Raw genomic sequence first — 27,990 nt, 5'->3', positions numbered from 1 at the left:
AGAATGTTGTACACTCTGTGCTCCACTCGTAATGGTGAAATCCAGCTAAACTTTGCCAATCATCGCGTGGCTGAGTTTTCTCGCCCCCCCCCCCCTTACTCCCCCCTCAGTAAGTTGGTATGAATGAGCGAGATTTGGCGCCCCCTGGTGCGTTTTTCGGTCACTAGTAGGGCACCCGGCGACATTTCTCCAACGCAGGCGATCGAGACCATTTGCGAGTATAAAATCCACTAGAGCAGCAGCAAAATCAACTAGAGAAGCTCTGCCCTCTGGTGCGCCGAGATGCTGTTTGTTCTGATTTTTCAGCGCAGCATGAGTTCCTGGCGCGAAATTACATCATGAGCAGTGCAATGTGCATTTTACCACCCATTCGCAGAATCTCCAAGACTTTTTTTTATAATTCAGTGGAATTCCGCGGAGTGAAACCCCGCACGTTCACCGAGACCTAATTTAAAATTGCAGTCCACCACATATCTGCTGACATGAGCATCCTTTCCCTTACATTTAACAATTACTTTGACTATTTTGTTCACTATAAAGACTATTTCCTCCATACTTTCCTGCAGCAGAAATCCTTTCGTAAGACTTTGCAGTGCGACTACGAGGTGAAGGCAGAGGAGTCCTTCGCTGTGCAGGCAAAACGCATCGGATAAAACAAAGATGTTTCAAATCCTATAATATTAGTTAATAAAGAAAGGATTCAATGACGGTCAGGTGCTGTTACTAAAAGGAAAGGAAGCTGCATATTCAACATGCATTACAGACATGATGACAACGAAAACAAGCACTGGCAAAGCCAATAGGTCTCCCCTTTGGGAACCTCTGGTTATATCAATGATTCTAGCGACATCGTGCATCTGTGCTGCACGATGTCGCTAGAAGAGCAAACCTAACTAAAAAGGTGCCATGACGTAGCCACAGTGCAATTTTGTAGGCGCTTGCACCATACACACACATCCCTAAATTTTGTTTTTTCTTTTTTATTTACTGATGCAAGTTAGCTTGGTTAAAAAGAAAAAAACATTAAAAAAATAAAAGTAGTGCCAAAGCCTTTTTTTTGTTGTTTTTAAGTGGGTGGATGGAAGCAAGGAGAGTGGGGGTGAAAGCAACATGGGGTAAGCACAACACAGCGGGGTGTGGGGTAGATGCACATGGGTGAGAGCAACCTGGAGAGCAGAACTGCACGAGGGAAACAGCTGGAATACACATGCACTCTCATGAAGGAGTGTCTGAACAGTAAACGGTAAAGGGGCAGAAGTAACGAGGGAGGGACAAACACAAGAAGAGCAAGGAAAGCCCACACAATTAGTCATCGAAGCAGGACTGATTGCGTTTGTCGGATATTTATTAAAAGCATGCCACATAATGCGATGAACATCTGTTTTCTTATTCTCACCCCACAGCAATTAAAATGTACAAGGTAATTAAATATGAAGTTTATGCAAATGTGAATATGCCCAGTGAGCACTCACCCTAGGGTTCACAGCAAAATCCTACTCAATTTTCACACACTGATTTCCATAAATAAGGGCGACAGGTCATAGATCCCTGTAGACAACATGTAATTCTTTCTTAATCTTTGATGTGACTTCGTTTCACTGGCTACCGAGAACCATAGTTTCAGGCGAGAACAAGTTACGTAACAGAAAAAAAACGAATGCAAACGTAGGTTACAACTTTCCGTGAAATAAAATAAGTAAAAAATGTTAAATAGTTGTTAAAAATGAAGAGCTTCTACAGGAACAGAGAACCATGTTTAGGGCAAGGGTGATATTGAGTAGTGCAGAGTGGTGGTGGTGAGACTGATGGTGGTGGTAGGGTTATTGAAGGGTGTGGTGGTAGGGTATTGATGGTAGGGTGGTGGTGTGGGTACTGGTGGTGAGGGAGGTGGTTGTAAATAGGGTGGCGGTGGCAAGGGTGGGGAAGGAGGTTAGGGTACAGTGATTATTAGGGTAGGGTAGTGGTTAGGATAGTGTGGTGGGGTGGGTAGGGAGGTTTCGGTTGTGGTTAGGGTGGTTGTGGTTAGAGGGTGGTGGTAGTGGTTAGGCAGTTGGGAGTTAGAGTAGTGGGGCTACTGTGGTGGTGGTGAAGGTGGTGGGTATGGTTAAGATCACCTGGTGGTCATGGTAGTGTATTGCCGGTTAGGTGGTGGTTGTAAAGGTGATGGTTAGGGGGAGGGTTTTGAGAGTTGTGTTTTGGGTGGTGATTAAGGTGGTAGAGTGGTCCGGGTCAAGTGGATGGTGTGCTGTAGGAAGATGGTGGGTAGGGCTGGGCGATGGTTAGACGAGTGAAGGTTAGCATGGTAAAGGTTGGGGTAGTGGTGGGGGTAGTAGAGGCAGGCGGAGGGTAGTGGTGTGTAGTGTATTAGTTTGGGGAGGGTGGTGCTCAGGGTAGGGTGCGGTAAGGGTAGTGGAGCTTACAGTAAGGTAGTGGGGTTTAGGGTAGGATGTAGTGATTAAGGTAGAGAGGTGGTAAGGCTAGGGGTTGTGGTTAGGGTGTGGTGTTAGGGGTAGATGGTGGTAGGCTTGTAAGGGTAGTAATATTTAGGGCGGTGGTAACTAGGGTGATGTTTAATGTGCTGGTGGTGAGTGTTTGATGGTGGTCAGGCATAGATTGTGACGTGCAGTATTGGTTAGCATGATGATCAGGGTTTTGGTGGTCGTGGTTGGGGTAGGAAGGTCGCAGGAAGGTGGTGGTTAGGGTGGTAGGCTGGTTAAAGTGAGGTGGTGGTGAAGGTAGAGTGGTTGGGGTGGTGGTCAGGGTTTGTGTGGTTAGAGAGTGGTGGTGGTGGCTAGGATATGGTGTTAGGCAGGGTGAAGGAGGTGGTTAGAGTAGAGTGGTGCTGGGGAATGTTGGGTCGTGCTTAGAGTAGGTTTGTAGTGGTTAGAGAAGGGTGGTTGCGATTAGGTTGGTGATGATTGTGGTTGGGGTGGTGCTTATGATATTTAGGGCAGTGAGTAGGGTGGTGGTGATGGTTAGGGTGGTGGTTATGGTAGTATGGTGGTGGTTAGAGTGGTGGGACAGGGTGCAGTGGTGACAGAGTAATGGTGTAGGGTGGTGGTAGTGAGGGGGTGGTTAGGGTGGTGGTACTAAGGGTTGGGCCGTGGCTAGGGCGGTTGTGGTTAGGGAAGACGGTGGTGGCTAGGGTGGTTGGGTTATGGCTGTGTTTAAGGTGGTGGTGATTACGGTGGTTGTTATGGTTGGGGGTGGTTAAGGTGGTGCTGGTGGTAGTTAGGGAGGTAGTGGAGGTTTCAGTGGTGGTGGTAGTATGGTGGTGGTTGTGGTAAAGAGGTGATACACATACTGGTGCAGCAGGGGCATGGGAGACCAAGCAACAACATGGACAACGGGGGTAAAAGAACAAAAAAGTGTCACCTCAATCCCTGGGCGAGCAGTGGATGGACACACAAAAAAGTAATCAGTACTTGGTCCATGCTCGACAAAAGGAAGAAACAAATGAAGAGAAAGTGAAAACTGGCATACTGATCAATCAGGATTCAGCAAGTAAGAGTGACAGTGAAGACAAGGAATGGCTAGCAACGGGCGGGCTTCAATCTTTTTTCAGGAAGCAAAATGTGTTGCAGGCGAAAGCACATGCAACTACTATTCCAAGACGAGTCCTTATTTATGTGCTGTGCAGATACATGGAGTATTTCTAGGGATATAGGATCACTCTTCTGCATCTCCATTTAGATCCTGAAATCCAGTGTCACTATCTAGTTGAAAAATAAGCTTTTCTGCCTGGTACTATTTGGTTTGTTAATCATCCGTGCAGAGAAAACAACAACGTTCTACTTTCCGCTGCTTGTTTAATAGTTAAAGTATTCTTAAAGGTAGTTCTTAATTTACAAGAATGAATATATATTTCCTTCCCACAACAAGTAGATTTCTGCAGCAGAGCCTCTCAGGGACGAGCACACATTTTTTAAAATACATTTTAACACCCATGGAGTAATGTAACTGAATACATTGAATGAACAAGTTACTTAACTTTGGTAACGCATTATCCGGTAGAGACAATATCAAGCTGCAGATTCCTTACATTTGAATAGATAACCAAGCCATACCAACCTGGCGGTGAGCTTTGAACAAACTGACTATACTAGGAAGCCCTGCAGAACCAAACTGGCGAAATGCCCATCCTTGCGGACCGGACTGTCCAGGCAGTAGTTTTTGGCAAACCTGTGCAAAGATGCACACGTTGCTGCCAGCAGATGTCCAAGACTGGGACACTCCAAGCCAACGCTGTGGTTGCAGCCTTCCCGCTGGTGGAATGGGCTCTTAATCCCCAGGGGGCTGCATTTTAGCTAGGGCGTAGCAGATCTTATTGCAGAGAACGAACCAGCAAGAAATGCTCCGTTCCTGTACTGCAAGCCCTTTCTTAGCGCCCACGTACCCCACAAAGAGTTGGTCGTCCACCCGGAACTCTTTTGTGCGGTCAAGGTAGAACGACAATGCTCTGTATATCCAGATGGTGGAGATGCTCCTCTTCATTAGAGTAATGCGGGGTAGCAAAAAAAGGGGGGCAGAGTGACTGATTGACCCAGGTTGAATTGGGTCACTACCTTCGGCAAGAATGAAGTCCGGGTGCGAAGTACCACTAAATCTGCAAAGAGCTTGGATGACAATGCCTGCAACTCACGCACCCTCCGGGCAGATGTTATTGAGCGTAGAAAGGCTGTCTTGATGGTAAGCAGTCATGGGGACAATTATACAACCGGTCGAAAGAAGAACACATGAGAAATGTGAGGACCATATTAAGGTCCCACTGAGGCATGACAAAGGGCATAGGTAGAAACATATGTACAAGCCCTTTTAAGAATCTATGTACAACAGGAGATTTAAATAGAGAGGGTTGGTCTGACAGCTGCAAGAAAGCAGGCAGAGCAGAAAGATAACCCTTGAGCGTACCCAGCGCAGAGCTCCGCTGGGCAAGGGTAAGAATGAAAAGAAGGATAGTAGATAAAGAGGCAGAGCAAAGGTCATTAGACCTTTCTGTACAATATTATACAAACTTTTGCCAAAGGCAGCCATATTCCATCTTAGTGGAGGGCCACCTGGCCACCAAGATAACCTCACATACTTCAGGAGGAAGGTCAAAAGCCATCAACTGTTGGCGCTCAATTTCCACGCATGGAAGCTGAGAGTTGACAGGTTCAGGTGGAGGACCCTCCCCATCTGCTGTGACTGGAGACCCTGTTGAAGAGACTGCTGGATCAGAGGATGAATGCTCATTTTCCAAATCTCTGGATACCAGACTATCCATACCCAATACGGAACCACAAGAATGACTTGGGCCATCCGTGACGAAAGGCAGTGTAGAGCGATAGCCTCCTTGGAAACTCCAGGGCGCAAAACTGCTGACATTGCGCCTTCTCTTTGGAGAGGAACAGATCTAACCAAGTCTCTCCCCACTGCTGAAGGAGACCTTGTGCCACCTCTAACTGGAGATGACATTTGTGATCCACTAGGCATGGACTGGACAGCTAAGTTTGTCCGCCCTAGCGTACAGAGAACCTGCCAGGTGTTGAACCACTAGGGTTATGCCCTGCTGTCCAGCCAGGTCTAGAGATGTAAAACCTCTTGATAAAGGATCCATGTCCCAAACCCGCCCTGCTTGTTGCAGTACCACATAGAAGTGGTGTTGTGCGTGAACACCTACACTAACTTCACCTTGACAGAGGGAAGAAATGCTTTCAATGCCAACCAGATCGCTCGAATTGCCAACACAGAGAAGTGGAGCCCCGACTCAGCCATAGACCAGTGTCCCCTAATCTCCACTTCTATCAGATGCCCACCTCATCCCAGGAGTGATGCATCTGACACCACTGACCTGGTTGGTTTCGTTGGGGAAGGGAGAGGGGTTTACCTCTGACCCAATCGCGGTTCGCTAACCACCACTGCAGGTCCTTTGCAGTTCCTTCTGAAATCTGGACCATGTCGGAGAGATTTCCCTGATGCTGCGCCCATAGGAACTTCAGGTCTCACTGCAGAGTCTGCATAAGCCATCTGGCATGTTTTGCCAACAGGATGCAAGAGGTCATGAGGTCCAGCAGCCTCTGAATCAGTCTCAACGAAATCCAGTATAGAGGCTGAAATATCTGAACTATAACCAGAATATCCTGGACTCACTGTTCCGGAGGATAAGCCCGAAACCGCACTGATTCCAGAACGGCTCTGATGAAAGGGAGCATCTGGGAAGGAGTCAGGTGTGACTTTGGCATGTTTATAGAGAACCCCAGTGAATGCAAGCTGTCCACTGTAGCCTGGAGGTGAGACATCAGCCTGGGGCGAAGACGCCTTCAACATCTAGTTGTCAAGGTATGGGAGGACTGAAATCCCTAGCCTGTGCAGATGAGCTGCCACCACTGCCATCACCTTGGTAAACACCTGAGGGGTGCTGGTAAGGCCAAAGGTTAGCATGGTGAATTGAAAGTGCTTGTGGTCTACCTTGAACCACAGGTAACAACCGGTGGCCGTCAGGATGGGGTTGTGAAAACATGCATCCTGCAAGTCCAACGCTACTAGCCAGTCTCCTTGGTGTAGGGGAGAGAAGACCTGAGCCATGTGAGCATCTTGAACTTCTCCTTTTTGAAAAAGAGATTGACAGTCCGAAAATGGGCCGTAAGCCTATGTTCTTCTTCAGAATTAGGAAAGTAGGGGGAATAACAACCACTGCCTACTTCTGAAACTGGGACCCTGTCTATAGCCTCCTTGGCCAGGAGAGCTGTAACTTATTCTTGAAGTAAGGCTAAATGATCTTCCGCCAACTGTTATTGAAGTGGTGGAATGGAGGAGGAAAAGAAAGGAAAGGCAGAGAATAGCCCTCCTGAATGATCTGCAAGATCCCTTTGTCTGATGTTATGGACCTCCTGTAGGCGAGAGGATGATGGATTTTCACATCAACTGGTTTAGCGTGGTTTTGTAGAGTCAGACTAGGAGTGCTTGGAGGCTAAGGCTGCCACGGGCTCGGTGGCAGACGACTCCAAGGCAGAATCCTCATTCTCTCCAAAGAGACGAGATCTGCCAAAAGGCATGTTCATCAAATTAGCCTGGATGTAGCTCGAGAAGTCAGACGTTCTCAGCCAGGCGTTGCGCAATAAGCCACTGTCGATGAGACCGCTCTGTCCAGCGAGTCAGTTGTGTCAAGGCCACACCTAATGGTAAATTTTGCTGCATCTCACCGGTCCTTCACTGCCTGGGTGAGTACAGTCCAGGCCTCCTATGTGACCTGTGGCAGCACTTGCGCAACTGTCTCCCAAAGAGAGTGAGAGAAACGGCCCAGTAAGCATGCAGTATTCAATAACCGCAATGCCAGACTGAAGCAAGGAAACATATTTTTCCCCAAGTGGTTCTGGTCTCTTGGAATCCCTATCCTGAAGGGCGGAAGGGAAAACGCCATGAGAAGTAGAAGCCTTAACCACCAAGCTCTTAGGGGTGGGATGTTGACTGAGGAACTTTGGGTCGCCTGGAGCCGAGCGATGGCAGCAGGCAATTGTCCTATTCACAGAAGCCCCCGAGCTAGGCTTGGACCAAATGCCTAGTAATACATCAGTAAGTGCCTCATTAAAGGGCAATAAGGGTTCAGAGGAGGAAGTCCCAGGCTGAAGCACTTTGGGCAGGAGATTAGTCCTGACCTGCACAGAGGATAACTCCAGTCCAAGGACCTCAGCGACCCTCCTTACCACCATGGCATAAGAAGCCCCCTCATCCATAACCACAGTTGGACGAGAAAGCATGCCAGTACCTGAGGATGTGTCCAGTCCACTTGCCTCCCAAAGTTCCTCATATCAGTCCATCTGTTCCACAGACACATCCTGGTGTTTCAAAGGATCTTCAGACCCCTCCCAATCCTCTCCTGTGCCTGAAAAGTCCTGATAATTACCAGGCGATAACAGAGAACCTATGGGTTTTACCAGCGCCGGAGTCAGCGTCGATCTGAGTCATCTGGAATAAGAACGGCTCTGGAACCGACTTTGGGTCAGATGCCGTGGAAGGCCACGTTGGCACGACTGGCATTATCCTGGATCCAGAATCGGGTTCAGGAGGACCCACATTCGCTGTGGCCGAGCAGACGGCATCGGAAACGGATGGGGCCTCCTCTGACCCCACGGGGCCAGAAGGCTCACCAGAGGGATCAGCCTGCTCAAATACGCAGTGCATAGCCTCGTAAAACTCTGATTTGAGTCTTTATCAGATAATCTATGATGCAGTAAGTTCTCTTTTTCACTGGCTTCCCAGCAACATGCAGAAAATGGGAGACTAACAGCTGTTTTATCATTTCTATGCCTTTTTTAAAATATAAAAACAAAGGAGAGTATGACATCGAAAATGAGCCATGCTCTTCTAAAACAGCAAGTAACCACAGTGGTGCTCCTATTTTATCTGTCTAATTTTGCGTTTCTAATTGTTTTGCAACTTAATGTAATTGCACGTATATAGTGTTTCACACCCCTTGTGAGACTGCTTGGGTGGATGAGTGCTACGTTACCGTGTGGACAATGTGGAAAGCATTCTGGTGTTATCAGAGTAACCATAGTGGCGCTCCTATTTTTTCTTAGTTCACTGCACCTAAGCTTGAGGTGGCGGGACAAGGAATAAGGTAGAACAATTGCAATTTACATGAATTCAATGATATACCCGATTAACCAGGTTTTTATGAAATCATTTCAATAACAAAAGAGGAGCAGCATACAAAAATCCATCGAACCAGAACTACATCTATTTACGTAAGATTTTTTCATTCCCCCTCGAAATACTGTGTACTAGGTAGGGTAAAAAGGGATGTGTGAGAAGAAAAGTTTCTGTAGGCCAAAATGGTTGGTAGGCAAACTTTCATGTAGAAAGCTTCAAAGGCAGACTTGAAAAGGAAAAGCAGGTGAGGAAATATTACCTCTACTTAACATTAATTGGTTTAGGACCAGATTTATATATTGGGAGGCAGTCAGTTCCTTTGCCAGGGCAACAGAGTAAATTACTCCGTGATCCTGACAGGGGTATTTGCCCACCAAATTTAGGAATGTCCATTGGCCTAGCAGACTTTTCTAGCACTAACAGGAACCATAGCGGCGGTTCCTGCCCATGCGTGTACGTCTGACAGACTTCTCTTTCAGCATGATGGAGCCATACGGAAAACTCACAATGTTTAATTTCAAAAAGAAAATTGCAAAGCGTTATTTTCTGTTCAAAAGTAAAAAAAAAACAATGCCCCCCTCATCATGAGAGCTTTCTTGCATGACGAGGGGGCATTAAGCACTTTTCAATGCCCTTTACTGCCAGGTTTTTCCTGGCAGCGACTGGCATTGAAAGTTGGCTGTATGCTTTCCTCCCATCTAAATTAGCTGAGTGGGCATACAGCCAAACCTGTAGGGCCATCGGAGGGGTTTAACCACGGTGGAGATGGGAGTAGTCTCCGTAGTCGTCGTCAAGCCTATCGTAGTAGTAGGAGTAGAATTTTATTTCTTGATTAATTAAAATCATTACAAACGAGAAAAAAGAAAAAACAAACAAATATACACAAAGCTATTAACATCCTTGGAATGATCCACCAATTAGGAGTTGATAAATGACATTTTGACAAAATATCAAACCTATGGTGCCCCTAAAATCTAAAGAGGGTGGACAGACCATAATGATGGCAGGGAGTGAAATCAGTTGGAACAGCGTTCCCTCTCAGCCAACATATAAATCGGGCCCATAATCTTTTCGTCTGGACACGGTCACCCAGGATCACAAATTAATTTGTGTATTGAAGTTGAACTTGAGCACTTTTGAAGTATAAATCCCACATCCTAATTTACAGAATTAAGAACTGTTTAATATCATGTTTCTAATTGTATTGTAACATGATGTAATTGCATGTATACAGTGTTTCATATCCCCAATGAGACTGCTTGGGTGAAAAAGTGTTGAACTGCAGTGTGGCCAATGTGGAAAGCATTCTGGTATTATCAGTGAGTAACCGCAGTGATGCTCCCCAGATTGTTATATTATTTGGTAGGCGCTGCTGTTAGCAGCAGTCTGTAAATGCCTATAGAAGGAAGGTATTTGGTTAAGTGAAGAGGAAGGAGAGGACAGATATCAACAGGGATGGTCTAGAATATGTTACCCTGATGCATGCCGTAATTTCGTTCTTAACATTGAGAGTTTAAAATGCTATAAATTGTCCAATCAAGGTGATGGAAAGAGACAAGATTAGGACCTGTATATAGCGCTTTAAAGTATGCAGTCAAATTGACAAATGGCATCTCTCTTAGTGCATTGGTCGCAAGTCCATGGCTAACAATGATTTCGGTCGGCCTTGGCAGAGCACTAACCCTGCTCTTGTTTATGGCTTGGAGCACTCATGAATGGAGTTTTCTGTTCGGACCTTATATAGTGCTGGAGTATGTGGTACCAAAATGTCAGTTGGATTCCGTATTGTTAGCTGAGGAAATAGCAAATCTTTAATTCATTTCTACAACTTCAGATGTAGCATTCTATAGAGACTACAAGGAGTAATAGAACCCTAAAGCTGGAAGCACTGTTAGGCTACCAGTAACATAGTATATGGAGTCTACTCTGAAAGGGGGGCAACCAGGAGTGACAGGGGGGGCAGCCCCTGGAGGCATTGTTAATCCATCAGTAATATACTATAAGTAGTCAAACCATGAGAGATAGGGGGTATACGCTGGAGGCACTTTAAGGCACAAGTACCTATTTAGGTACATACCAAAAACACACCTGCTTATTTTCATGCAATCTACCATAATCAGCCTACAGGCTGAGAACTCCACTTGGAGACTGTGTGCAGAGGGGATGAGGTAGGGATGGGGGTGGGGGGCAGATGCGAGCATTGCTCTGGGTGGGGGATAGAGAATTGGACTTGTGTAACATTTTAGGGCCAAACAGGATAAGACACCCTTAACCTTGATACCCTTTACCTCGAACATAGACTGGCCAACCTTGGAAGGGACGTTAAGTAACCAGAGGATAAGGAGAGTGGGGGCATCGGTAAAAAGAATCAGAAGGAGAAATAGGAGAATCCCGGACTACAATGGAGCAAGGGTGATAGCATTATACTGGATCAGGTACAACTGCTGAAAGCAAATAAAAGGACAAATAGACTCTCGTAGATTTACTAATGGTGGACATTTATTTGCAATAAACACCTCAATGGTTGAGCGCAGCATTTCTAGAACACCAATACTGATTATATCCATAAACTGCAGAAGAGAGGGGGGAGTTGTGAATGTGGGAAGTTGTCTATGATGACTTAAGCTTTAAATTACTTATAAAGAATGGAATAATCCGATCATATGACCTGGCATAATATCAAATCCGAGGTTCAATGGGGGAGGGGCCCTACCCGTGCTCCTACAAATTAACCCACAAAAGAGATGATCAAACATAAAACGTTAATAAAAAACAAAAAGAGTACAGACTATAAATCAAGTTCTACATGATACTTCTAGGACGTTTCCTAGTCGATACAGGAAACGTTATTCGCCTCTTATCAAAATAACACTGATTGTCTACTGTACATTTAATAGACATGAGAACTGTAAGCATAACATGACAATAATAGGATCTGCCTTGCTTGTGGTGCAGTGTTTTCTGGAAGTTGATTGTGTAAGGATGAACAGAACTTCATCCGTTCTGCACAGATAATTGAGGATTATAGCTCAATTACCACCTCTACAAGATGATTCAAAGAATACTTAAGGTTAGAAAACTTTACTAGGAATACAACAAAACAAATTATAATGGTTAACAGGAAATTATCTGAACTTACCAACAGAGTGGGTGTCTTCTTCTAGTTTATTTTCCACTTGACAACTCTCCTCAGATGTGCTGCTACTGTCACTAGAGCTAGTGCCTTTGTTGCCTTCATCCTCATCGGAATCTTCCTTCAGTGGAACCAACGGACAACTTTCTTTCTTTGGTGAAATTCTCAGAAGCTCAGAAAGGCCTGCTGATTGAGGAACATCTTTATCTTGGATTTGTATAATTGAATCAAATGCATTCTGGCTTTGTGTAGTGTTTTCAATATTACAGCACAGCTTCGACTTTTGAGAAAAAGCTCCTGTGTTTTTGATTGTCTCTTTAGTTTGTGGCGCAAGGGTTGTAATAGCAGGATGAGAAGGGAACAACATGCTTGTGTTAAACATAAATGTAGACTGCACTGTACCAAACATAGGAGTGAAGGAAGCACCTGGAGGTGGAGACCTTTTAGATATATTATTAGAAAGTGGGAACAAGGAATTACTTTCCAAACCAGCATCACATTCTGAATGTACTGGAATGGATGTTTCATCATTAGAGAGTGCCACACTGCTTAAACGTTCAGTTTCTTTTCCCTCTTCTCGCTTACTTGTTTGAGAAACATTTGTTGAAAGCAGTAAAGTGACAGGCACGTTGACTGAATTATCCTTACTAGTGTATCCAAATGAAAAGCCTGAAGTAGATTTAGGTTTCGTAGCACAGCTGCTGGAGTGAAATGAAGATGTGTTTTTTCCAGATGTTGATTGAGCTGATTTCTTTTGAACATCCGCATCCATCTCTGCAACACCTTTCAATAAAGTAGAGGCCTTAGAATTTGAAGATTCAGAATCTAGTGCAAGTCCTTTAAGAGCGCTAAATTTAAATCCTCCATCTGTATTTTCAAATAGGCTTTTCTTCTCACTTCTCATTTTAACCTTTGCACTCTCTTGAAGCTGACTGAGAGGCTGGGCTACAGTGAACGAAAATGAAGGATTTCCTGGCTTGTTAGTATTGAATGGTAAAGAAACATTTTTAGAATCACCACCAAAGCTAAATGGAAAATTGAACTGTGCGACTGCAGTTGTGGTCTTTGTATTATCCAGGTCAGATAAGGCTACAGACACTGCGGTGGGCGAGGAGGCTGGACCACTGAACAGCCTACCGCAATGTCCTGGCACAATGCTTTCATTATGATGGGTTGTATTTTTGTCCCCATTTGCGTAGGGGTGAACAGATACATTCATGGGTGCTTCTTTTGTATTAGATAGGTGATCTCCATCTGTAGTCAGTGAAACATCAATTGAATTAGAAGTGAACATAAAAGGAGTATCTCTGTTTGGCATCTGATTAGATAATCTGTCTGAAGATGCTTGATCAGGTGAATCTGCAATGCATTTAGCTTCTTTTACACCAAAAATAAACCCATTTTCCAAATGAGGGTTCTGTGCATTATCTTGATGGGAGGCACATAGTTCATCAACTTTCTGATTTGTTTGAATAATGTTAGTACTTATTTTCGAGACACTGGCAAGGCTGGAACTTAGATGACAGCTATTATCGAAACACCGCTGCCTAGTAAGTTTTGGTCTTGCTTTCCTGCGCTCTCTTGCAATTACTAGATTAGGCATTTTATCAAAAATACCAGGATTTGACATTAGTTCTCTTTTACTTTCTGGCACAGAATCAACAGTTACATCATGTGTCACTTGACGATGGCTATCATAGTATTTGAGACGCAGCTCCTGTAATTAATAGGAAAAGAAAAGATACAAAAGAAACACAGACAGTGAGTGATGTGTTTTGTCAACAGAAATTGTCTCATTTGAAGATGCATGCACTTCAACAGGCAACAGTCAGTGACCAGGTCTACAAACAACATTTTTGGCACAAGAGGTTTTTTTCCCATGTCCTTTTTACCGATAAACAAATTACAAATTCACAAAGGAGTATGTATTTTGTAGCACGAACCTAGACAATAGGTAGCGTTGGGAGTCCTCATGTTTAGTGTCTACTCACATGCAGATACAGTTTTGGGGCCTGATTCGGAGTGTGGGAGAGATGGGGGGACACATCATGTGCCCCCCTGCATGAATCCCCATTAGTTTTCTCACTGCTATGAATACTGTGGCGTAGAGGAAACTCATAATATGCTTGGTGGTGCAGCAGCTGCACCACCAGCATATTATGGTCTCAGATTGCCCCGCCAATGCCGAGGGACCACAGATCCCCGGCGGTTACAGCAGTCTAATGGCAGTCTGACCGACAAACTCAGAGTACGGCATCGGAACCCCAGTGCGCAACGTCACTGCTGCGCCACCCCGGGTTTGGCCGTCCATGGGCTGCCAAACTCTGAATCAGCACCTTGGTCTCATTCTTCAAGAAAAAAGAAGGTAGTGCGACAGCCTTGGCGGTTGGGAATTCCCAAGAATAAATCTATTAACTCCTCCAAGCCCACTACCCCCTTGAGGCCGACGAGCACATCCAGAGGGTTACACAGCTAAAGGGTGAATAGCTTGTTGATTGATGATTCTTGAATAAGAACTCGTTCGGGCTCAGAGTTAATAGATTTATTCTTGTGAATTCCCAAACACCAAGGGATGTCGCACTTACTTCTTTTGTCTTGAAGAAGACCCTACTTGATGTATCTATATATATCTATATCAATATATATATATCTATATCAATATATATCTATATCTATATCTATATCTATATCTATATCTATCTATATATACACACACACACGCACACGCGCACACACACACACACACACACACACACACACACACACACACACACACACACACACACACACACACACACACACACACACACACACACACACACACACACACACACACACACACACACACACACACACACACACACACACACACACACACACACACACACACACACACACACACACACACACACACACACACACACACACACACACACACAGGGTCGAAAAATCGACGTACAACCATCTCATGTCCTGGCTCACTATAGCAATTATTTTAATAAATAGACTAGCTAAAGTGAAAGACCTGAAAAGGACGGAGAATTTATGTTATTGTCTTGTTTATTGTTTGAATTTGAAAGGTCACCCATTTGCACTATATGTCACCACAGTCATCCATTGAATAGTCTGTGTATTTGTTATCGTGCTTTCTATGTCAGACAGCCCCCATTGTTATTATCTTTTGGTATAAAACTGTTTACATAATTGGCAAGGAAAAAATAAATATTTCTCCAAGAAGGGGAACTCAGGAATTTTTATATTTAGGTCCAGCATACATGCCCAATAACTAGTGTAAACCAAAGAGGTATGCAGTTCCTAATATGTGGTGCAGGTGGAGGTAAGTGATCTCAAAGGTGAACACCAGTGTGTGGATGTTCACAGGGACAGGAGAAGAGTTTCCTTCTTTCGGAAAAAGACCCTCAAATACCTAACAAGCAGGTGTCTTGCTTCATCATCGGGTCTGTTCCTACTCGAGTCGGCTCTGCAATACCCGATCAGGCACCCATGACGGGGCCTACTTGGTGGAGATCTTTATTCCTTTAGCCGTTGGGTGCAGTGCGTGTGAGGGCCCTAGTGTATGATTGTGGTGTAGGTGGTGATAATGTGTACGAGTGTGAAATTAAAACAGGGATTAGAGATCCACTCAGAAACTTTCATAATGGAATGCGCTACGATGGCATTAACCGAAAACATTTTCGAATATAACACCCAACTCTACCATCAAACACAGGGCACTTCTATGGGCAGCACTTTCACGCAGAGTCTAGCATGTATGTACATGTCAGCCTTCGGGGACAGAGAAATTTATAACCCGACTAATCCCTACCGGGAGGGAAAACATGCTGCTCTGGAGAAGGTTCATAGACGACATTCTGATCCTTTGGAAAGTAGAACGCACTAATTGTGAAGAATTCTGCACATGGATCAATACACTGAATCAATTTTTATGATTTACTTACACTATCTCAGCAAAAGAAATCCCTTTCCTTGACCTTCTGATCAGACTGAATGGGGATCAGGTCACAACCACTCTGTATCGGAAACCCACCGATAAGAATAGCCTTTTGCTATTCAGCAGTCACCACCCTATGGCCTTGCGACAGAATTTGCCTTTTGGGCAATTCCTGCGCATTAGAAGAAATTGCAGCACAGTGGCAGACTACCAGAGGGAGTCCGGCATTTTAATGAGAGATCTGATGAAGCAAGACACCTGCTTGTTGGGTGTGTGAGGGTCTTTTTCCGAAAGGAGGAAACTCTTCTCCTGTCCCTGTGAACATCCACACACTGGTGTTCACCTTTGAGATCACTTATCTCCACCTGCACCACATATTAGGAACTGCATACCTCTTTGGTTTACACAAAGGAAAAAAGAACAAATAATTTAATAAATATATATTTTTGATACAAACTTACTGAGGTGTGGTACATTTATAAAAGTTCACTATTGATTGTGACAGAAATAATCAGGTTCTGAACCAGTACCCCGTGGTACTTACCCAACCGAACCACCTGTAGCTTTATAACTATTAACCCATGTTACAAGAGATACAGGGTGACCCCATTGATCTTAATGACCAAATGCCCATAGGGCAGGGTGTGTGGTATTTAAAAAGTAGGACATGTATATTTTATGTTTTACATGTCCTGGTAGTGAAAAACCTCCTAATTCCTCACTGTGGCTAGGCTGGCTCTCCCATAAGAAAGCACTGAGTTGCATTATAGCACCACATAATGCACAATTTCAGTTTGGGAGTAGCTAGAAAAATGATTACAGGACTCCCTTTAATAGAAAATTTTAAATCCAACATAATGGTCAAGTTGGATTTTATATTACTGTTATGAAAATTACAGTTTTGGAAAGTTGTCATTTTTCTGCCTACGACAAATGTGTCTTTCTGTCAGTGTTCACGGTCACCCAGGAGCTGAATATCTCCTTTATTAGGTGTGAAGATGTCATCCAAAGGGAGAAGTGTTGACCTTCTCCTGACTGCATGGCCATCTGGGTTGTGCTCTGGAAACTTCAAATGATGCCTATCCTGTCAAAGGCAGATGAAGGTCATACCCGGGCCTGCCCCTCTATTGTCCTGCTAGCCAGCCAGGCACCAATCCAAGTAGGAGAGGAGCAGTTCCCAGACCTGGTTTGGAGTGATCACAAGGGAGGGTTAGCCACACCTCTGTGTGGGCACAGGGAGCTCTGTGCAGGGGGATAAAGTTCAGCCATCCTGATTTTAGGTAGAGAGGGGCACTGTTGGATAGTTTACAGTAAAACACACAAGGAGTGCTGCAAAGGTGGGTAATATCATCCCTGGGAATTTTTACCCCATTGGCCAGGAGTTTTCCCCACCCCACATGCTGGCACTGGGCATAAATGCAGCAAGAAGCATCCTTTCCTCAAGAGCCCAGCTGACCATTTTTAATTTGACCTGTCCTGGACCCTGCTTGTGGCTTCCACTGGTGTGAGTCCTGACCAATAAGGGGAGGCCCTAAGGGCCTGTTGCCCTTGGATAGGTGTAAGAGTGCACTCCGACTGCCTAACCTAAAATCTGGGACTTAGAAATTTTTGGGGGGATTTTTGCCTGGAGAATGGACAGAAGATAAGGAACAACATGCAAAGGTGATCCGCTGAGGGTGCATCGCTTTGGGCCTGACTTTGTCGCAGCTCCCGCTACATTCTTTTCTGCAACAGCAAATCTGATTGTGCAGGTCTTACACTGAGCGGCATTTGATGACGTAAAACCCTCACCATCTACAACCTTGCCACTCTGAAGAAATCTTACATTCCAGAAAAGAGACTAATGCCAAAGTCAGAAATCTGCCCTGGCCCTGACGTCAACCAACTGATTGACTTAGATGGCTTACTGAGCACAATCTCCAGATTTTTCCTGCACAGAGTTTTTCCGGCCTTCATCAATGGCTTCTACGAAACCTTGTCTTTCGCTAATCGATCATAGACAACCTTGTCTTCAGATACAACCTGCCCCTTTGCCCTGCGGAGTATCTACCTTCTCAGAAAAATCTAAGTCTGGAGGTAACGCTTTGACCTCGTATCTGACCTGTGTTCCATCAAGTTGGCCTTAAACCGTACTTTCCTCCCAGTCTTGAGCAACCAGTTACCTGTGGTTGCTTTGTGCTTTTTGGAGCCAAAATGTAATTCAAACGTTAAAAATTCGTATTTCTGGTTCCACTTATTGGATTTTTGTCGCTTTGGTGTCATTTTGTTCAGTAACATTTTTCTCTAGTTTTGTAAACTTTACTGAATTTTTATTGTGTTGTGACCTTTTTAAATGTTTTGGCACATCTAAATGATTTACACATTTTCATATGCTAAGCTTGTCTGCTCTGTACGATAGCTACCAGGGTTTCAGCGGAGGTTTCATTGACTGAAACCTTGATCGGACCGAACAACAATAGTTGCATTATTATTTGTGGCGGACTACCACCCACCCCAACTAATAATCCACTTTCTCACACCCAGGCAGAAATAATACTACAAAACTAATAAATTTGGAGGAGGTGGATGAATCAAGTACTGGGCATACTTTTTATATAAAACAGAAAGGATGTGGTGGTTCCGGGAAAGTAAAATATATAAGATGCTAAATGCAAAACGGTGAAAAGATTCAGCATTTTAAAATACTAGGGACTAGGTTTAGAAAAGAAAAATGATCCCATAAGTGTAACGTAACACTCAAATTCTCCAATAATTTTCATGATATATAGAACAATGTGTAATCATGTCGAAAAGATATTCAACAGGTTTTAGAAACTGCTCCTGTTATAGCATGAACAAGTTATTCACGGAAGGAAACCCATCTGGTCGGTGTTTATTAGTTGCAGACTTTATAGTAATATGCAATAGCAAAGCCATTAAGACTGAAACGCAGGTGCAATGCTCATGTTATAAAAAATATTTTATTACAAGCATATGCCAAAAAAAGAAAAGGAATAGAAGAAAACGTGCTGCCACCTAAATATAACTGCCAGATGTTTGTATAAGTGAAAAAAATATTACAAAGTTTAAAAAAGAAAAAAATACGCCATTGCATAAAATTTTAAGAGAACAGTATGACTTTTTCGAAGGCAGGTGCACTTATAACAGGCATGCAAACCATTTTTAGGTTTAATGCACATCACAGGAAAATGTGATCCTTGTTGATGCAAACGAAACGTAATACTGGCTTTGCTATGCTGTAAATTGAACACATAGTTTAAACTCAGAGTGAAGGCTAAAATAAAAATTAAAAAGCTGTGTAAAGTGGTAAGAAAAATAAATCGTTGGCAACAGCACTGGCACTTGCCTGCACATTTTTAGGAGGATCAGGAAAAATGCTTGTAGTAACAATGGTAGAGAGCCAGTGGCAGGAGTGGGATGACTTGCTGCCACATGCTGTATGCCATGGTAGGCGAAAGAAAAACATGAATCACTAATTATTTATATGTGACAGTATTTTCATTAGCTTTTAAAATATTTTTACAAGAGGCTGGCAATGCAGCTAAAGCTGATTTTATAACCAGGCTTGACCGAGCAGAATGCCAACAGGTAGTTCACAGGAAAAAGTCCCAAATTACAGAGCAATGGCATGACATAAAACTCAGAACATGCATGCATCTATCTGAAGACAAGTGACAGAAAATATACACAAAAGAAATAGACTTTATCAGTAGAGAAATAACCTGTGGTGCATGAGTGACCTTTCTCTTCCAGTATCTAGAGACATCTTGCTATGCGCTCCCTATGAAGCTGGACTGACTGAGAATGTAAGTCTTAATTTTCAATGATCAGACTTATTGGTGGAACAGTTACTGATGCCAGACTATACCAGGCTTTTGCCTTCACATTCTTGCAGTTTTTATTTATTTGGGGCATAGAGAATTATAGCAAGGCCAACCCGTAGAGAAGTAGAGGCGTAGACATTATCTTGATGTTAATCTAGAGATTATTTTAAGCTGTGGTTAACACCATATCCAGGTTCTTCTCGCACACAAAACTGTCCTTATTTCGAACACCAACATTGTCAGAAACTCTGGATCACATCACGAGAAAGCTACCCAGCTGCATGAAATTCCATGCACGTGCTTGGAAATCCCACACCAAGATACCACCCAACCCTAAGGAGTCGCATTCTCTAGAGGAACCTCTGAAAGGTATTGTGGTATCCTAGAAACATCTACATCTGGTTGCCATCTCCACTGGATTCTGGAGTGTGGAATCCAGGGAATAGAGAGCAGGCAGTTGCTGATGAAGAAGGACCTTTGGGGTTGTTGTACGATGCTACTAAACCTCTTTAACCTACTCTACATGGCTCTTGTGAACTTAAAAGTGGCAACGAGGATGAGATGTACCCTAAGAGTGCTACTGGGACAAGAAGTGCATTTTGGATTATGAAGTAGCTCAACAACCCGTTCGTCGTGCGTGCTGTTCGACGTTTTCTTTGAACTATTGCAAGCAGGACTTCTCTGCTGGCCGCAAATTGCCCTCGCCTGTTTTAGTTTCATTTTTGGGAGGTAGGAGCTCTTTTGTGTGCCTGCGGTCTCACTATTTGCTTTTAAATCTGGTACGTGAGACTCTTGTCAGTTTCGATGCACGCTATTGGTGCCTACCTTGCTGCGGAACCGCAGCATCCAGCTCGCGGTTCTGCTCTGGAATTACCTCCGTGGCTTGTGCCAGCGATGCTGTGACTTCAGCATTCGATCGTCAGACTACGAGTGATGAAGGAAGCCATGGTTCGTGACACGTTCTGATGTGTAGCGTGATGAGGATGGGACCGCAGCGTGACATCGCTGCGGCACGACACCCATTTCTGGCACGTAAAGCGGTTGCCTAGAGACGCTCTGCTGAGGGGACACATCAAAAGCAGAGAGGACGGGGAACCGCCTAACACGTTCGAGTATTGCCTGGAGACGCGTTGAAGGAGCAGCACGTCGGCAGTGAAGGGAAGCACTGTGTAAGCGCCAGTCAGACATTAGCAGACCTGTTGTAGTGGCTGACGAGTGGACTAGCAGGGCACATAAGTAAGAGAAGCTACTCTGTATACTGCATGATAAAGTTGTCAAAGCTGTTGGAGGACAGTCCACAATGAGATCTACAGTTGATAAAGCACCTAATTTGCAGTAAAGGCTGGAAAAGTTTTGCCGGCTACAGAGTCTCCGGTGACTATTTTATTTATTTTCTTATTGTGTTGCCAAGCGATACATTTGTAGGAAGTGCCTATTGCATAGTTATGTGCTTGTTTACTTTGAGTAGTCTGGGGGTATTCATCAAACGCATATTTTCTATTTAAGATTTTACGATATTCTATTGTTTAACATATCAGAAGGCAATATGGATACCACATCAGTTTAATCACTGCCAACATTTTTACCAAATTCCGGTATTCTATCCATGATATGGAAGGAGTGGCAGGAATCACTTTAGACTTATCTGGAAGCGATAGGAGGAGAAACTTTTGTGACGTCTCGGAAATTGTCATTATTGAAAAATAATTTAGGTGTAGAAGGTAGGAAGGTTTTGAAAACTTTATCCAAATCTATACGTGCCAATTCACGTGAAGGTGAGGGTGAAGACGAGGGTCAGTTTCAGAAGAAGCAGTATTTGACTAGTATATTGAGGCTTTAAAAGCTTTAGAAGATAACTATGGGAAAATACTAGCATAGTAGTGGAAAGACATAGGTTATTTTCTAGAGTGCAATAAGCTGGCGAAAAAGTGGAGCAATATGTGGCAGTATTAAGAACGTTAGCCGCCACGTGCAAGTTGAGGGACTTACATGAAGAGATAATTAGGGATCAGTTCATAAACAGGACTAACAACTGCAAAATTCAAGCAAGGTTATTAGAGTTAAAAGTTCCACCCTTGCAGAAAACCATTGTTATGGCCAGAAAGGTGGAAAACACTTCACAATATGTTAAAGAACTTAACAGTGAACAAGGAAAGGAGAAATGTGATGCCAGTGTTATTAACACTATTCGCAAAACCAAGATTGTGGGTGAAGCCACTAAGGTTCAGGTTCGACCTAAATCTTTTACTGAAAAGGCATCATCCAGTAATAGTAGATTCATTTGTTTCAGGTGTGGAAGTTTAAGATATACCTCCGAAGCAGCAAGGTGGCCAGTCTCTAAAATCACATGTTTCAAATGCAAGAAGCGGGGCCATTTTTCTAGAATGTGTAAGTCTGGGAACAGTGAGGGTTGTAAACGAGCCGTGAACCTAGTAAGGGCAAATGATGGAGAATCCTCGGAGGAGGAATATGACAATGGTGTGGAAACATTAGTAATTTGGGAAAATGAGGTAAACCATGTCTGAACGGTATCTTCCACCCAAACGCATTTTATACATGAACCAAGGCAAAGGATTGTGGGAAGACTCATGTTCTCCATACACCATAATCCTAAAAAATGTGCACCTGCACCACCGAACATTGAACCTGTGGGGTACTGTGGTGATAAACTACCATTGATGGGTTACTTTGTGTGCCACATTTTGTACAAGGGCAGAAGCACACAAGGGAAAGTATATGTTGTAGAAAAAGGCAGAGTTCTACTTGGCTGGAGAGAGCAAAGGAGTTTAGGCATTATACTTGATCGCAATCGACCTGACCAAGTATTATTAACACAAGACTGTTGTATAGCACGAGATAGCACGAGATTGTGACTCGTGTCTATCTCGTGTTGGTTGGTGCACATGCTGCATCTTTTGAAATGTGGGTTTGTTGGGAGGTTGGAATGATGCGGGCATTATTACTTCTACCGGACTTGTGACCGGATGCTTATAACATTAAATCCCTGAACCAACATCATCCTGCTTCCTTGTATCTTCCTACACTGGCGACGAGGGGAAAAGAACTTTTAAATTGAACTGGAGAGAAGGATTCTTTATTTATTTCAGAATTATTTAACCTTAAAATTTTTTTCGGAGTTTAACTCATCGAGCAAATTATTTCTACATTTCTTGCCGGCGAAATCGCTATGCTTATTTTGAGGTACCGTATAGATAAGTATAATTACCAAGTGATCTTCGTCAGCGCGAGGTTTACTTTACTGTTGAGCACGAGCGAGGATCTCCATTTCCTTTAGAAACAGACGCTCAAACAAGAATAAACGTCTGACGTCAAACGCCTGCAAAACAACCTCTACCTTCCTTAAAAAGAAGCGTCATAACCACGGCGGCCATTTTGGATTGGTTAACTCCGATTTAAGGTAATTTCACCGTTTTTTCGACATCTTCAACTTCATTACTGCTGGAATCCTAGAAATAAAACTTAAAATACGATTACGTTTTGAATTAAGGTACCAATTTTACTCTGGATGTTTTGGTTCTATTTTGTGCTACTTAAAAAAAAAAATGTCTTTGAATACATTCATAAAATAGTAGTACAATTTTATTTATTTATTAAACAATGAGTGGTATTATTCCTCCTCCCTCATTTTTGGCAGACAAAGGTGACCCTCCTATGGACTGGGAAATATGGGAACCATTTTTTTTAGCCTATGTAGAGGTTTTGGAAGGGACAGAATGTGAACCCGAGAGAAAATGTTCTCTCTTAAAACATTGTCTTGGAGGAATTGGATTAAAAGAGTTCCTTACTTTACCTGCGTTAATCAATCCTGGTGATAAGGATGTTTATGACCGCGCTGCAGAACAATTGAAAATAAGATTTGGCAAGAAAAAGAACGTTGTCATGGAGAGATTTACCTTTTATTCTCGTAAACAGCTTGCCGATGAATCAATTGAAGACTTTGTATCTGCTCTCAGATCACTTGCTGTTACTTGTGACTTTGAGCATATCACTTATGAACAAGTATTGAGAGACCAAATACTAATGAGAACAAATAATAAAAAGGTTCAGGAAAGACTTTGGACAACATCAGATATGTCTTTAAATGCCGCTATTGATATTGCGAGGTCAATTGAATATTCTGAGAAGTTCGTGAAGGAAATACATTTCTCATCAAAAGTAGATCCTTTCAGACCCCTTTTAAAGAAAAATGCAAGATTTTTATGGTCTGGTGTGATGACTGAAGCATTTCAAAGTCTCAAAACCTTTATTGTGAATGCACCGCGTTTGAAACCTTTTGTTGTTGGGAAAAGATGTACTATCATGGTTGATGCAAGCAGCACTGGGTTAGGTGCTGTTCTCATGCAAAATGATTGTGGAAAGGAATGGATAATTGCATATGCCTCAAGGGCATTAAGGGATGCTGAGAAACATTATTCAGTTATTGAAAGGAAATTGTTGGCATCAGTTTGGGGGGCTGAGCATTTCAAAACATTCTTATGGGGCACGAAGTTCACAATAAAAACTGACCATAAGCCTCTTATTTATATGATGGCACCAGGTGGAGGTCGTACTATGTCAGCTCGTCTTGCTAGACTAGCATCTAGACTACAATCATTCCATTACGAAATGGTTTATGTAAAGGGGAAAACTAACGTTCATGCAGATTGCATGTCCAGACTGCATACTTCCTGTGAAGTTCCTATTGACGATGATGAATGTGAGGTTGCATTTACTTCCCAAGATGTCATGTTGGTATATGGGGAGAAACTTGATTTAAGTAAGGAATCTTGGACAAGGGAAATGGAAAAAAGTATTGAATTCTCGGAAGTTAAGAACTACATTTTGCGAGGGTGGCCGGAACAAAGGAAATTTTCAGGCGATATGATGAGTTATGCTAAAGTGCAAGATGAATTGTTAATTGAAAATGGTTTGCTCATGAGAGGCGACAAATTTATTCCTCCTCATTCTTTGAGGAATACCATTATTAGCATTGCTCATGAAGGGCATCTAGGAATTTCGTTTACTAGAGACAAATAAAAGATTTCTTTTGGAGGCCAGGGGTAGATAGTTGCGTGGAACACTATGTCCAAAAATGATCAGATTGTGCCAATAGTGACAAATCTGCTGTTCCTTTGCGATCTGAACCTTGTCCTGTGGAGTATCCTTTTGGTCCTTGGCGAAAATTAGGTCTGGATTTTATTGGTCCGTTTGGTGTTTTACCTGAACAAGGAAGGTTTGGTATTGTTTTGATAGACTATTTCTCGAAATGGCCAGAAGTTGAAATGGTAAGGGACATAACAACAAGGAAAGTGATAGAATTTTTGGATGAAACTTTTTGCAGGGAAGGAATTCCGGAAGAGATAGTAACGGATAATGGACCGCAATTTACCAGTAAGGATTTTGAGTGTTTTATTACTAAATGTGGCATAACACACACAAGGATTGCGGTTTTCCATCCAAAGGCCAATGGCCAGGTTGAAAGATTCAATAGAGTGGTTAAGGAAGCTATTCAACTTTCTGTTAAAGGCAATTTGAATTGGCGGAATGCTCTTCAATCCATGTTATTGTCTTATAGAACATCACCAAATTCTGTCACTTTGGTCAGCCCATTTGAGCTCTTAAGAGGTCGGAAACCCAGTACTCGACTAACTCCATGGTGGTTAAAAAAAAACTGAATGATCATTGTGGATTTTCAAAGGTTGACTATGATTTGGTTCGTAATAGAGTGAGTGCATATAAGGATGAGATGAAGAAAAGAATGGAAAAGCAACAAGGATCAGCGAGTAAACATGTGATTTCTGTTGGTGATCTAGTGCGCTTTAAGAAAAAAGAAGGCGTTTTGAAAGGAGGTCAAATTTGGTCACATCCTAAGAAAGTTATTGAGGTTTTTAAGCATGCTGTTAGAATTGATGATGGTACCGTTTGGAATTTGAACAGGGTCTCTATATTTAAGGGTAAGGAAGTTGTTACATCTGATGGTGACAGTAATGTATTTTTGGATTTTGAATCTAGCAATGAAGAAAATCTTGCACATGAAAATGTTACACCTACGCTTCCCATCATTTCTTCAAAAAAGTGTACCAGAATTCATCGTCTTCCTGAAAAGTACAAGGATTTTGTAATGAATTAGTATTACTATGAATGATACCTATTGTATGGACCAAAGATTGTTGTAAATAGAATTTTCAAGATCATCTCTTTGCATATATATGTTATATTGTTGTATTATGTGTATCTTATTTTTATTTTTGTTGTTTTTTTTGTTTACAGAAAGGGAGGTGTGTTGTATAGCACGAGATTGTGACTCGTGTCTATCTCGTGTTGGTTGGTGCACATGCTGCATCTTTTGAAATGTGGGTTTGTTGGGAGGTTGGAATGATGCGGGCATTATTACTTCTACCGGACTTGTGACCGGATGCTTAGAACATTAAATCCCTGAACCAACATCATCCTGCTTCCTGGTATCTTCCTACAAAGACTCTGAGAGGTCTAAGTGGCACATGAAGTATCCGGAATTGTTAAGTATGAAACTGGGATGCTTAAATAAATTTGAGCACTGAATTGTGTTGAAAGCAGAATGTAATCCTGTCAGTCACAAAGTCAGGAATGTGCCATTTGCCTTGCGAGCACAGCTCAGGAAGGAATTTAAACCTATTGAGGCGTCAGAGACCAATTGTTTTGGCATGCAAGTCAAATGGCAAATTGCAAATGTTTGTGGTCTTGAGGAACTTAAACCACAACATCTGAGTTGATCGCTACCCCTTACCACACAAAAATGAAATTGTAGCCAGTGTTAAAAATGTCAAGGTTTTTTCAGTCGATTGACCTTTCCAAAGCATGCCACCAGGTGAGATTACGTTCTGAATCCAGGATCTGACTTTGTTTAGAATGCCTGTTCCTACAAATGCACTATGGATTAGCTTCTGCGGTCTTCCAAAGGCTCATGAGCAGTGTTTTGAAGGGAGTTGATAACATGATGGTGTTCCAAGATATCTTAGTCTGGGTTGACAATATGGACAACCATGAATATGTGTTGAATAATGTTTTGAAGAAACTGCAGTACGCAGGATTAACTGTGAGTGCTAAAAAGTGCAAATTTGGTGTGAGACAAATTGATCATTTGGGGCACACACTATCTGGGGACGGTGTTAAGTCCAAAAAACATTTGCTTGAGGCCATCAAGAGTGCTCCGGCACCTTCGGACAAGGAACAATTACGTTCCTTCCTAGGCCTAGCTGAATATTATTTGAAGTTTGTTCAGCATTTTGCAACCAAGGTACATGATTTGAGACTCCTAATGAAAAAGGAATGAGGAATTTCAGTTGGCTATTGATAGCATAAAAGGAAACAAAGGCGGTAGCTCTCAAACCATATGATCCTGACAACAAATACATTGTAGCAGTGGATGCCAGTGCGTATAGTTTGGTCGCAGTACTCATGCAGAGGAAAGATGGAATGGAATGGGTAACAACTTTAGATTCACAAGGGGGCAGAAGAACAAGTTACTTACCTTCGGTAACAATATATCTGTAAGAAATATTAGTTAGTGATAGATTCCTTACCTTATAATTACTCCCAGGCGTCAGACTGGATCTGGAAAGTTTTCGTCAGCAGTACCCCTGCACGTCGGTAGGCGTCGTCGTGCAGCTCTGCATACGTCGTTGGCGTTGTAGTCGCCGAGATGACATCACTGCAGCTACTTAGACGCACCCATGCGCGTGGATGTCAGTTCTGTACACGACTTTCCACGCCAGGAACGCAGAGCCATGAAGATACTGACCACTGGTGCATTTAAACTAGGCCCTAAAAGGGATGACCTTAACTCTAGAAATCAGTTCGCAGAACGGGGAGGATGGGTGGGGCGGTAAGGAATCTAGCACTAACTAATGTTTCTTACAGATATATCGTTACAGAAGCTAATTAACTTGTTCATCTGAAAGAAACATGTTAGTGATAGATTCCTTACATTAGAATAGATACCACAGCAATACCAATCACAGTGATGGGTCTGCAAACAAAGATCACACTATAAAGTCACGGAGAACAGAACGGCCAAAGAAGCTGTCTCTGAGGTCTTGACGGTCAAGGCAATAATGCTTAGTAAAAGTGTGCAGCGAGGCCCACGTGGCTGCCTGACAGATGTCTTGCAGGGGGACACCAAGTCCCAATGCAGTAGTAGTTGCTGTCGCCCTGGTAGAATGGGCGTGCAACCCCCACCGGAGGTTCCTTTTTTAGCCAGAGAATAACAGGCCTTGATACACAAGATGACCCAGCAGGAGATAGTCCTCTTGTGTCCATTCTTGGCACCCACATAGCCAAAAAAAAGCTGGTCATCCACACGGAACTGTTGTGTGCGATTCAGGTAAAATGAGAGTGCACGTTTTGGGTCCAGACGGTGGAGTCTCTCTTCCTCTCTGGAAGGGTGCGAAGGAGGATAGAAAGTGGGC

At 43.1% G+C, this 27,990-nt stretch overlaps 1 protein-coding gene across 2 annotated transcripts in view; it reads right to left on the bottom strand.

Annotated features, from left to right (window-relative positions):
• LOC147728638 (uncharacterized) overlaps positions 1–27,990 on the bottom strand; it is a 360,759-nt gene that overhangs the window by 18,497 nt on the left and 314,272 nt on the right. For both annotated transcript variants that reach the window (XM_086962403.1, XM_086962402.1), the window contains one exon: positions 11,774–13,484. In XM_086962403.1, the coding sequence (XP_086818529.1) occupies positions 11,774–13,484 (1,711 nt within the window). The remainder of the gene's footprint in view (positions 1–11,773; positions 13,485–27,990) is intronic.

This window comes from Lissotriton vulgaris, chromosome 3_1 (assembly GCF_964263255.1).
Source record: "Lissotriton vulgaris chromosome 3_1, aLisVul1.2, whole genome shotgun sequence".
Classification (NCBI taxonomy): domain Eukaryota; kingdom Metazoa; phylum Chordata; class Amphibia; order Caudata; family Salamandridae; genus Lissotriton; species Lissotriton vulgaris.
This window is presented reverse-complemented; position numbering and strand designations above follow the sequence as displayed.